The following is a 12,328-nucleotide window of genomic DNA, read 5'->3' as shown; positions in this document are numbered from 1 at the left end:
GGCAACAATATGGCCAGTGACTAATGACTCGTTCCTCCGGGCCCGACCCGCATTTCTGCTACAGCCATCCCAGGGTTTACGGAGCCGTCATCATGGCCAAGGTTCACGGTGACTGACTGACTGACTGATTGATTAACATCTCCTATCGTCCTTTCCTAAAGTGGGTTATCAAATGCACAAGACTCAATTTCACTTCCTTGAGTGAAGTAAAGCCGTGACAACCTAAGGCCTCAAAGGATATACTGATATGCTGGGTGGGAAAACCAGAGGAGAAAGAACGCCCGGGGGTAAGTTTCAGGGAGAATTCTGTCTGGGACACAAGCTGGCGCCCACCCCGGCCCACGGGGGTCTAGCCGTTCCCTGGCCAGCGTCCCCCCAGCCGGCTCTGCACAGACTCTCCCCCCAGCCTTTCGCTCCTTGGACGCTTGGCTAGTAAGGCCGCAAGCCCTTTTCTGGGTGCCGCACCGAGCTTCGGGGTGTATGCTTTTACAGCTTCCTTTGTTATCAAAGGTTGGGTAAAGCGCCTTCCTTACTGCGGCTCGCGAACTCTGGGCGGATGTGGTTTGCTGCACACGAGCCAGAGGCGTTTCCGGGGAACACACAGAAGGCTGCGGCCCCCTCACCACGGCATCTGGCACATCTTCTCCCGGTCAAGGACACCTGCTGGTCTCCTCGGGGCACAGTAGCGGGGAGACCCAGGCAGGGAGGAGTCTGGGCGTCTTTGACATCGGATGGACCAGGGGGCAAAAGCCACGGGAGCTGACAGAGTCAAGACAACCGCTTGACGTATTTCACATTTTTGTCCACCTAGGATTCACTGCCGTTCCGGACATAATTCTGCCAGACGCCGTTAACAGCCTGGAACTTCCCTCGTGTCAGGTCTTTAAAGGAGGCCGTGCTTACCTCCCTGCTGCCTAAGTCCACCTTCTCTCTTAGGAAAGCATCGGCCACAGCGAGGAGGGCATCCTCTGGCCACTCCCCGTACCAGTCCACCGTGCAGGCGGTGACCACGGAAGGGCGCAGTCGGCACTGCCGGCGGAAGCTGGGTCCTGTGGGACTCACGGTCACAAAGACGTGAAGATTTTTATGTATTCTCTGCAAATTGATAAAAACACAGGTCGTTAACGTGGAAGCCACTGCTTTGGAAAAAACACCGTGATGGAAGCTCCATTTGGAACTCGTTTCCGTTCTCTACCCAACGGGCGGAGAGGAGACCGAGGGCCTCCCAGAGCGGGCGGGGGGCTCTTGCGGGGGAAGCAGCCGGGTGGTGCCGGAGGTGGGGGGGCCCGGAGCGCCCCTTGTACAAGTCGGACCCTGGGGGGTGTGGCGCTCAAGCTCTGCTCCACAGGGACCTTAGGTCAGATGCGGTGCGGTGGGGGGGGGGGGGGGGGGCGGGTGGCGTCTGCTGCCCTCTTTCTCTGGGGTGCGGGCATTCGGGACGCTCAGAAAGTCAAGGGGACAAGTGGGCAGATGACGGAACGCTGAAAGGCACAGAGAGAACAGACAGGGGGCATCCCTCAACTCCCACAGCAGAAGGATCAGAGCCCCCACGCTCCTGTAGGTCTTTGGCAAAGCGCTGGTTTCCGTGAAATCTCCCTGCCTCTTCCCTCCAGAAGGCCTTGCGGTGCGGCTGCTTTTCCTGGCTTCTTGCCAGGCCGGCGTGGGCACAGAGTCTCCCTCGTTTCCAGGTGTCACTTTAAAGGAACCCACGTTACCGAAAGCAGCTGCGGTCAATCAGCGTTCAACGCACAGTCCCGTGTGTACAACGCGATGGTGTGCTTGCGTGTGAAGGAACCTATGTGCCCCAGAAGCGTGCTAAGGCTGGAAGAGCGATGTGCGGAAGATTCTTTCTCTGCCTTTTCGGCTTTCAAAAACGTAGAAAAGCAAATTAAACCACTCGGCGCAAAATGCACACAACACAGAAATGTTTAAATCGAAAACGAAGTGACCTCTCTTTGCTTTCCTCATCCCCAAATTCCTACTTGAGGATAGTCAGTGTTCACAGTTTAAAGTATGCCTTTGCTGTTATGATTATTGGAAGACACTTCAAATCATTTTTGGAAGTGGAATCGTGGCATGAAATACACATGTAAGTAATTAAATAAACAATTGCAACTGATTTCTAACTGGGATTCTTGGTCTTTTTTTTTTTTTAACTTCTGGCGTGCACTATTCTCTACACTCCAAATGAGAATTTCTTTGCTGTTCTTACTGATCATAATCTATATACACCGATTTGGTAACAAGGCACTGGAGTGCCACCAGGGATCAGAAAAATTGCTCTTTCTTTCTGCCATAGCATTTAAAAAATATAACTCGGGGCACCTGGGTGGCTCAGTCGGTTAAGTGTCTGACTCTTGACTTTGGCTCAGGTCATGATCTCGCGGCTTGTGAGTTTGAGCTCACATCGGGCTCTTTGCTGACAGCACAGAGAATGCTTGGAATTCTCTCTCTCACTGCCCCTCCTCCGCTCACACTTGCTCTCTCTCAAAAAAATAAATAAATAAAATAAAAATATAACTCAATGTAAACATCCATTCATATGACATTGTCTCTTAATTGTGGATCCCATTCCTGGAATTTTGTACATCTTCTCCTTGTGCCGGGTCACTAACTGTCCACTGAGAATGGAAGACGGCCCAGTTCAATTTTCGGATGACTCCATTATAGACAGAAACGGATCCCGGAAACAAGTTGGCCTGTGGTCCTTCCCCTGTGAACACCTGGTCTGGGCGGTCACGTCTGTCGCCACTGAGCCGCTGGTCAGTCATCGCGCCTTTAAGACACAGAAGGCTTAGCTCGTTGGTCTGGACTCTGTCTCCCTCCCACCCAGTCCTTTGCCGACCCCACTGCTGAGCTCCCTCTGACTATCACCTGCCCTCTCTGGGTTACTCCTCCTGTGCCGCTTCCAGGGCTGTCAAAGGGACGAAAAGACGAAAGGACTCTTGGATCCTGCCCTTCCCAGGATCTTATTTCTCTTTTTTCTCTTATTTTTCTTTAGAAGAAAATTCTCGTGTTTATTTATTTATTTTGAGAAAGAGAGAGAGCACGAGCAGGGGAAGGGCAGAGAGAGAGGATCCCCAGCAGGCCCCGCGCTGTCAGCGCAGAGCCTGATGCAGGGCTCGAACCCACGAACCGTGAGATCATGACCTGCGCTGAGATCCAGAGTCGGACGCTGAGCCGACTGAGCCCCCCAGGCATCCCCTCAGTCTCTCATCATTGCCTCTCACTGTTACCATTTTCTTTAGCCCCTGATCACCGGGCAGGCCCAGATCCTTGCTAATCCTGGCTTTCCCTGAGAGTGTGATGTGTGTGTGTCTATGTGTGGGGATGGTTTGAGTGGACCCATTAGTTATAGCTTTGAAAACCCATTTATCCCCTCCTGAGAGGATTAAAAAAAAGAAAAAAGCAAGGCTCATTTAAAGACCTAAAAAAAATGATCCAACTGGGAAACTACGTACAGAATTATGCACGTGTCTACTTTTAATGTAAGTGGTAATTTGCTGAAGCGAACCCGCAAGAGCGCACCTTCCGGAAGAGTGCGAGTAAAGACTGCCTGTCGTCAACAGAACCAGACGGCTCAGCAAAGGATCGGATCTGTAGCGCGACGGAGCCCAGCTCGTCTTCTTCAAACAAGTCAAGGGTTTTCTGCAAGTTGAGAACGCTGTCCAAATCTTCCAAAATTGACTCCTTAGGTGAAACGGATATTCAATCAGGAGTGATTCCATTCTTAACGCACCAAACTGAGACGGCCAAAGTATTTAAGGACAATTCAGGTTAATTTTTTTTTTTTTTGAAAGCTAAACTTCTCTTAAACCCATCCAATGTCTTTTGTGTCTGAGTAAAAATAGGCGTCGTCCCTCCGTTCATTCACTGGAACAGGAGAGAGACGTGTGCGGTACTGAGGGCATGCAAACGCCCGTGCCACTGGGACCAGACTCATGGCAGGGGTGGGGGGTGGGGGGTGGGGGGTGGGGGGGCGGTACGAGCGGCTCCCCAGGCTCGTACCTCAGGCTGGACCTGGCTCCAGACGGCTTATGGAGACCACCACACACGCACGCGCTACAAGCAACACGGCGGCAGGGTTCCAGATCCAGCAAGAGAGGGGCCAGGGGACGAAGGGCAGTGAAAGAAATTCTACGAGAGGAGTTCTTACTGAAAAGTACGAGCATTTTCATTTTAAGAATAAATCCAAGCTGTATTTAAAAACCATGCATTTCTACCATCCTCAGGCTCCTCAGGCTCCTGGTGTTTCAGCCCCGGCGGGGGTGGGAGAGGGCAGCGAGCTGGCGGGCAGGGGCCAGCAGGGCCAGGATTGCTGACGCGGGGCTACCGGATTTCCTGTCGCTCCCGGGACTCAGCTTATGAAACACACCGATTTCCCACTGGTAGTTTTAGCTACTCTGTGGTGTCGCGGCCTCGGCATCTATTCTGTCCCACCGAGCAGCCTGCGGGGACCCTGATGGTAACGCCAGCCGCTCACGCGGTAGCCGGCAGAGTGACAGGCAGGAATGAGCCCCTGGTAGGTCTTCCCCGCCACCCGGGGTCCCCATACCGAGTGCACCCCTTAGATAGGACCCCCGTGGGGGTGCACTGAAACACTGCTCTTTAGATTTGAGCGGACAGATCTGGCCCCGACCCGGGAACCCCGAGTCACTCCACTCACAGACCCCCATGAAGGCACACGCCCCGGGTCCTGCCTCTCTGCCCGCACCCCACCTTGACCTCCCCGCACGGTCCCTCGAGGCAGGCCGTGTGCTTCTTCCAGGACCTGTGAGCAAGAAACTTCTCTATTTCAGCGTCTCTTGTCGTCTTCTGCGGAACTGTGGCTCACCATCCCCCTGTGCTCCACTTAACAAATGTTAATTTAACAGGGTCATGACACTATTTTGGGGATTCACATGGAAAGCAATGATGCGGCCAGGAGAAACCTGGAGAGTGGGGAGACGAGATCCAATGACCTTGAAGTCCTGGGTAAGATGGGTCCATCTCAGCTTTGACCTGATAGTGGTTTTCTGAAAAATGATTTCTTAAATTAAACAGCAGGCCCCTGGCATGAGACAGGACATCCTCGGAAATCCAGAAGTGCCTAGAAGAAACCTCAAGCAGAGGAAGAGGGCGGGGTATCTAGAGGGAGGGGTGCCTGGGTGGCTCAGCTGGTTGATCACCGACTCTTGGTTTTGGCTCAGGTCATGATCTCACGGATCATGTGTTCCAGCCTCACTTTAGGCTCTGTGCTGACCACGTGGAGCCTGCTTGGGATTCTCTTTCTCTCTCTGCCCCTCCCCCACTCACCCTGTCTCTGTCTCAAAAAACAAAAACAAAACCAAAACTTAAAAAAATAAATAAAATTGGGAGAGGGAAGACATATAATTAAGGCAGAAAATTGGATACTATGGAGAACAGCAGATACAACATAGCACTCACTCGGATTTACCCTCGAAATACCACATGAAAGAAAAACAAAACTCTAGGGACAGAGGCTCAGGATTAGAGAAGAAACAAGAGGAAAGTGAAACAACACTCATAAGTGTATGAGTCTGGATCATAGATCATAAACAATGTTGCCTTTAAATGAGTCTGGATCATAGATCATAAACAATGTTGCCTTTAAATGTCGCCACAAAGAAGTAACTACAACCTGAGCGGGATTCCCCAGTTCCGTGGAGGCCGTGGAAAGGCATGGTTTACACCAAGCAACAGATTAAAAAAGTAGCTGGGTGATTAGCATTTTTTTGTTTGTTTGTTTTGCTTATCTGTAAACAAAGCATCTCCTGCAAGGAAAGTGCTAAATTCGACGGTAAAATTAGCACAGGGCGCTGTGCCCAAGAGTAGACAGCGGATTCAGATGATAGCGTTTTTTGTTTTGTGTTTCTGTGTTTTTTTTTTTTTTCCAAAACCCAGACTAGAAAACAAGTTCAGCTACACAAATTACTCACAATGAAAATTATATTTCGTTGATTACAACGAACATCATAAAGACGGAAAATGCTTCTGTCGTAGGGCTCATGCAAAACTACGTGCAGTGTGGGTTCCCAACCAGGGCCTCTGTGGGCTGTGCGTGGGGAAGGGCAGAATCATGAACAACACAGCAGGGACCGGCCAGATTTTCTTTCCGGATATTAAATGGGCGGGGGAGCCACTTACACAGCAAACGTCAGCAAATAACAAAGATCAAAGGTACTTACCTGCTTTAGGTTTATGTTAGCAACTATCAAAGCGGTGGGGCTCCCTTCTAATCCTGCTTGGATAATCCCCCTTTTGAGGGCTTCTTTGAACTCCACATGGGCCTGACTGTGAGCTGAGGGCACGGGGGACAGCTTGCACTCCATCAGGTGACACGCCAGGGTCGCACACGCTTCCTTCCCACACCCGTCTACTCCAATCTTTGGAAGAAGAACAATCCAACGTGAGACTCCTGTGGACGCCCCGGGAATCTTTCAATCTTTCACCGTTTCCCAAGTCTGTGCACCAGAAATTCACACAGTGAAAGTACCTATTTTTATAACCTTTTTGGGAAACACATTAAACATAGCTAAAGCATTGGCCAGAGTTCTGTAAGGTGTTCATACACATTCAGTATTTTCTTCTTTGCTCTTTATGGTCTCTTGAAATGTATGAGACGCCTTCGCTGTAAAGATAACACCATCTGGAAAAATGGCATCGACAGGTTTACAAAATCATCGTTATGTTATTGCCAATATTTGATTTCTCATTTATAAGAATTGAAGTAGGTCTTTTATTCTGAGTAGTAAAAACTTAAGTGCTCTTTGGTAATCGTGACAAAGTATTACCTTTATTACCAAAGTATTAGCTCTACTGGGGTATAATTTACAGACCACCGGCTTTCATACGTACCATTTGATAATTTTTAGTAAAATCACAGAGTTATGCAACTGTTACCACAGTCCATTTTTTTAAAAAAAAGCTTATTGATTTATTTTGAGAGAAGGTGAGAACCACAGCATGAGCAGGAGAGAGGCAGGGAGAGAGGAAGAGAGAGAATCCCAAGCAGGCTCCAGGCTCCATGCTGTCAGCGCAAAGCCCAACGCGGGGACCTGAACCCATGAACCATGAGATCATGACTAAGCTGAAATCAAGAGTCGTATGCTTAACCGACTGAGCCCCCCAGGCGCCCCTACCACAGTCCATGTTTAGAAAGATACCCCAAGGCCTGTCTATAGCGTTCATCCTGGCATCAGTCCCAGGCAACCATTAACATGCTCCTGTCTCTACAGATTCACAGTGTTCGGATGTTTCCTACAAACTGAATCATAAACATGAAGCCTTTTGCACATCACTCAGCAGGATGGTGTGTGGTTCCTGTGTGTTAGTTTGCTCCTTTTTCCTGCTACATAGTATCCTGTTGGATGGGCTAGACCACCTTTTGTTTATGCATCATCTACTGATGGATGTTCTGAGAGTTTCCGTTTTGTGGCCGCTATAATAATGCTCCCGTGATCCTTTCTGTGCAAGTCGTTGAGAGAACATTTGTTTTACTTTCTTTTGCGTAGATACGGAGGAATGGAACCACTCAGTCAAAGGGTAAATCTGAGTTCACTTCAGAAGAAATGCTCGAACTGTTTTACATCAGCAATGTATCCGAGGTCCAGTTTATCCACATCCTGGTCAACACTGGCTACTGACCATCTTTTTGACGACAGTCATTCAGGTAGATGTGTGGTGACATCTCAGTGTGGTTTCAATTTGCGTTTCCCTGAGGATTCATGATGTTGACTATTTTTTTTGCATGCTTACTAGCATTCATGCATCTTCTCTAGTGAATTATCTAGTTAAGTCTCTTGTCCATTAAAAAAAAATAAGTTTTTAAAAAAAATTTTAGGAGGGTTTTGATTTACAATAAAATCGCCAAGATACAAAAGATAATTGTCATATACCCGACATCCAGCTTCCCCTACGAACATCTAACTAGTAGGATGCATTTGTTACCACTAGTGAAACAATGCTGATACGTAATTATTAACTAGAATCCATCCATTATTTGGCGTTCCTTCATTTTCCCTTAACGTCCCCTTCTGGGTCAGGGTCCTATCAAGGACACCGCATCACATTTAGTAGTTAAACCTCCGTAGGTTCCTCTGGCCTATGACGGTTTCAGACTTTTCGTTTTTGTTTGTTTGGTTTTGATGACCTGGGCAGTTTTGAAGAGTGCTGGTCAGGCGTCGTGGTTGGGACCTTCTTGGTGTTTTCCTTGTGACCACACTAGGGGTACGTGCTTTGGGGTGGGAAGACCACAGGGATAAAGTGCCATTTACCAACACGATTTATCACCGTCGATGCTGACCTTGGCCACCTAGATAATGCTGTGTGTGTGTGTCAGGCTTCTCCACTGTGAAGTTACTGCTTTTCCCCCTTTCCACTCTGCACCCTTTGGGGGAAAGTCACTGATAGCAGCTCACAGTCAAGGAGGGGGTAGTTATGCTCCAACTCCTTGCGGGCAGATATCTGCATACATTATTTAGAATTCTGTATGGGAGATGTGTCTCTTTCTTCCACTTGTTTATTTATCCAATCATGTTTTTATCATTTGAGTTATAACCAATGCTACTTTGTTTTGTTGTTTTGGGCTACGGCCACCGGGAGGTCTCTGAGTTGGCTCCTTTTATCCCTCTGACATACTCCTGTCACTGAGAGTCTTTTGAAGCACTTCCTTTCTGGCCCTACAAGACAAGACCTTCCATGCTCTCTCATGCCAGCCTCTCACGCCAGCCCTCAGTAAGCCATTTTCCCCAGGAGCCCTGGCCCTTTTATTGAAGGATGGCATCAGAAACCAAGACCTGGGTGCTGGGTGTGCCTGTGTTCCGGCTGCACGTTTCCAGCTTCTCCCGGCTGATACAACGAGGACACTTGTGGTTGTATGCCAGCCTGTGTGCACGCACACTTTCCCGTAAGTACGTCTGTATGTAACCGTCCACGTTAAATCCAATGTGAGTTCGACTGAGGTCTTCACCTCTCATCCGTCACTCCACGGATCACTGTCGCCTCTTCCGCTGGCTCGCCTGTAACTGCCTACTCCCGTAGTGAGAACACTGGCTGCCCCGCGTGCCATCCTTTACCTAACTGTTCAGCTGTGACACGTACGTACATACATATGGTGGCATCAGAAGTTAACCGTCCTCCCACGGACACCACTCCATCAGCTCCAGATCAGTGCTCACGAGCGGTTTCCTCCACCTTTGGTCTTACAGACGCCACTCATTTTCAGAGTTCCTCAGGTCACTTCCTTCCCCCCCCCCCATCCTCTTCGGGGAGCTCGCTGCACCTTTGGCAACAGTCTGATCGTCCTGTCACGTTCTGCACTCCATCCCGGGACCCCCGACCGCCTAAATGACTTTTTGAAAGTTTTATACATCAAGGTTCTCTCTTTGGCCTGGACACACGCATGTTCCTGTTCCTCCTTACAGCATCGTACAGAATAGCCGCTCCTCTCCGACAGCAGGTGTCTCACCTTCCCTTCTCTCTGCCAGCCCGTGCCGACCCCCAATCATGTGTCATCTCTGTGGTTTTGCTGCTTCCAGAATGCCACAGGGCTGGAATCACACGGCGTGTAGGATTTCCAGACTGACTTTTTTCACTCAGCAACAAGCCTTTACGATTTGCCCATGTCTTTCTGTGGCTTGATTATTTCATTTCTTCGGGTCTTTGGATAATATTCCATTGTACTCCACTTCATCTCTTATTGAAGGACGTTTTGGTTGTGTCAGGTTTAGAATGAAGTCACTATCATCATGCATGGGAAGGTTGTTGTGAGGATAGAAGTTTTCAAATATGTTGGGAGCATGACTGCTAGACTATGGGGTGAGGCCACGTTTCGTTTTGTAAACACCCACCAACTTATCTTTCAAAGTGACTGTGCCATTTTGCCTTCCCACCAGCGAAAAAACAGTATCCTTGCTAGCAATTCCTACTATGTTTTTTTTTAATTTTTAATGTTTTATTAGAGGGACAGCGTGCGCAGAAGGGAGGGGCAGAGAAAGAGGGAGACACATAATCGGAAGCAGGCTCCAGGCTCTGAGCTGTCAGCACAGAGCCCGATGTGGGGCTTGAACTCACGGACCGCGAGATCATGACCTGAGATGAAGTCGGGCTCTTAACCGACTGAACCAGGTGTCCCTTGGACTATTTTTAATCAGTTGGTTCATCCTTAGGATTTTCTAGAAACAGGATCATGCGGATTGTGACTAAAGACAGTTTTACTTCTTATAAGTATCTGGATGCCTTTGTCCCCCTTTTTCTTGTCTAACTGCATTGGCTGAAGCACCGGTGTATGGCTGAGTAGAAATTGTGAGAGACAACATCCTTGCTTTGTTCCCGGTCTGAGGGAAAAACATTCTTTCACCAGTGAGCATGAGGCTAACTACAAGTTTTTCACAGATGCCTTTTATAGGTTGGTGAAGCTCCCTTCTGTTTCTTTTTGCTGAGAGTTTAAAACGATCATAAATGGTGTTGGATTCTATCAAACACATTTTCTGCACAGACACTCCTGTGGTTTTTGCCCTGTGTCGTATTAATACAATTCACCGCAGCACCGCTTTCTGGATATTAATGCAGACACGCATTCCCGGGAGAAGTCTCACTTGGCCACCGCGGAGGATACCTAGCACGTTGCTGCATTTGGTTCACGGATACCTTGTTCAGGAAAGTTACAACTCTATTCACAAGAGATCTTGGTCTGTAGTGTTCTCTTGCCTTGAGGTGTCTGTCTGGTTTTGGTATCGGGCGATACTGGCCTCGTGGGTGGGTTGTGATCTGTTCCCTCCTCCATTCTCTGGAAGAGTTTGTAAGGATTCGTTTAATTGTTTCTTAAATGTTGGACAGATTTTTCCAGGGAAGCCGTTTGGCCCTGGGCTTTTCTTCATGGGAAGTTTTCAAATTCCCAGTTAAATCTCGTTGTGGAGGTCTATTCAGACTTCTGATTTCCTTAGTTCAATCATCTGTGTCTTCCCAGCAAGTGTCCGTTTCCTCTGGGCCATCCGATGTGCAGGCAGACAGGTGTTCACAGTATTCTCGTAGAACCTTTATTTCTGTAATGTTGGTAGTTTCGTCCTCTCCTTAATTCCTGGTTTCAATAATTTTAATAATGGACTTCTCCTTCTCTTTTTTTCTTGGTTTGTCAATTTTGTCGATCTTTTCAAAGAGCAAACCTTCGGTTTCATTGATATTCTCCATTGTGTTTCTGTTCTCTACTTTCTTCTCTCATCTTTATTGGTTCTTCCTTTCTGCTTGCGCTGGGTTTTCTTTCCTTCTTGTAGTTTCCTAATGTGGAAGGTCGAGATTTTTCTTCTTTTTAAAAATATCGGCATTGATAGCTGTAAATCTCCCTCCAAGCACCGCTCTATGTATCTTGTGTTTTTATCCATCTCAAAGTATTTTCTAATATCTCTTGTGATTTCTGCTTTGACTCATAGGGATATGTTGTTAAAATTTCACATGCTTGTGAATATGTCAAGTTTCTTTCTGTTACTGATTTCTGCTTTAATTCTATTGTGGTTAGAGGACCTACTTCGAATGACTTCAATCCTTTTAACTTTGAGGCCTGTGTTAGAGCCTGGCGGGTGGTCTATGCTGGAGAATGTTCCAGCGAGCTTCAGAAGGACATGTACTTTGCTGCTGCTAGATGGGGTCTTCTATATATGTCAACTAGGTCAAGCTGTTTTACAATATCATCGATGTGTTTACGTCCTCGCTGATTTTTATCTAGTAGCTCTACCAGTTATTGAGAGTGGGGACATCGAGTCTCCAATCATTGCTGTTGAAATGCTGATTTCTCTCTCTTCACTGCTGTCTGTTTGGCGTCAACATATTTTGGGCTTAGTCGTTAGGGGTGTGTGTGTGTGTGTGTGTGTGTGTGTGTGTGTGTTTATAACTGTTATATCTTTCTGGTGATTGATCCTTTTACCATTACAGCATCTTTCTTTTCCCTCAGAACACTTTTTTTCCCTGAAAAGTGTATTTTGTCTGGTATTAGTATCACCACTCCAACTCTCTTGGGGGAATTGTTGGCATGACTTATCTTTCTCCATCTTTCCACGTTCAACCATTCTGTGTCTTTGACTCTAAAGCGCAACTCTTGTTGATGGCGTATGCTTGGAGTTTGTCCTTTTACAAATGCTTCCTACAATCTCTGACTTTTTATTGGAACATTTCGGTGGATTTATATTTAATGTTATGATTGATATGATTTGATTTACGTCTGCCATTTTGCTGTTTTTTACATGTCTTGTGTCTTTTTCCCTTTTGTTTCCCCTTTACTACCTTCTTTTAGCGTTAACTCAATATTTTCTAGAGTTCTATTTTAATTCATTTG

At 47.6% G+C, this 12,328-nt stretch overlaps 1 protein-coding gene across 1 annotated transcript in view; it reads right to left on the bottom strand.

The window, feature by feature from the left end:
- Positions 1-12,328, bottom strand: part of DNAH14 (dynein axonemal heavy chain 14) — a 327,779-nt gene that overhangs the window by 96,877 nt on the left and 218,574 nt on the right. Inside the window, exons 55-57 of the mRNA XM_043569070.1 lie at positions 6,189-6,386; positions 3,529-3,690; positions 904-1,095 (exon numbers count right to left, since the gene is read on the bottom strand). Of these exons, the coding sequence (XP_043425005.1) occupies positions 904-1,095; positions 3,529-3,690; positions 6,189-6,386 (552 nt within the window). The remainder of the gene's footprint in view (positions 1-903; positions 1,096-3,528; positions 3,691-6,188; positions 6,387-12,328) is intronic.

Source organism: Prionailurus bengalensis, chromosome E4 (assembly GCF_016509475.1).
Source record: "Prionailurus bengalensis isolate Pbe53 chromosome E4, Fcat_Pben_1.1_paternal_pri, whole genome shotgun sequence".
NCBI classification, from domain to species: domain Eukaryota; kingdom Metazoa; phylum Chordata; class Mammalia; order Carnivora; family Felidae; genus Prionailurus; species Prionailurus bengalensis.
This window is presented reverse-complemented; position numbering and strand designations above follow the sequence as displayed.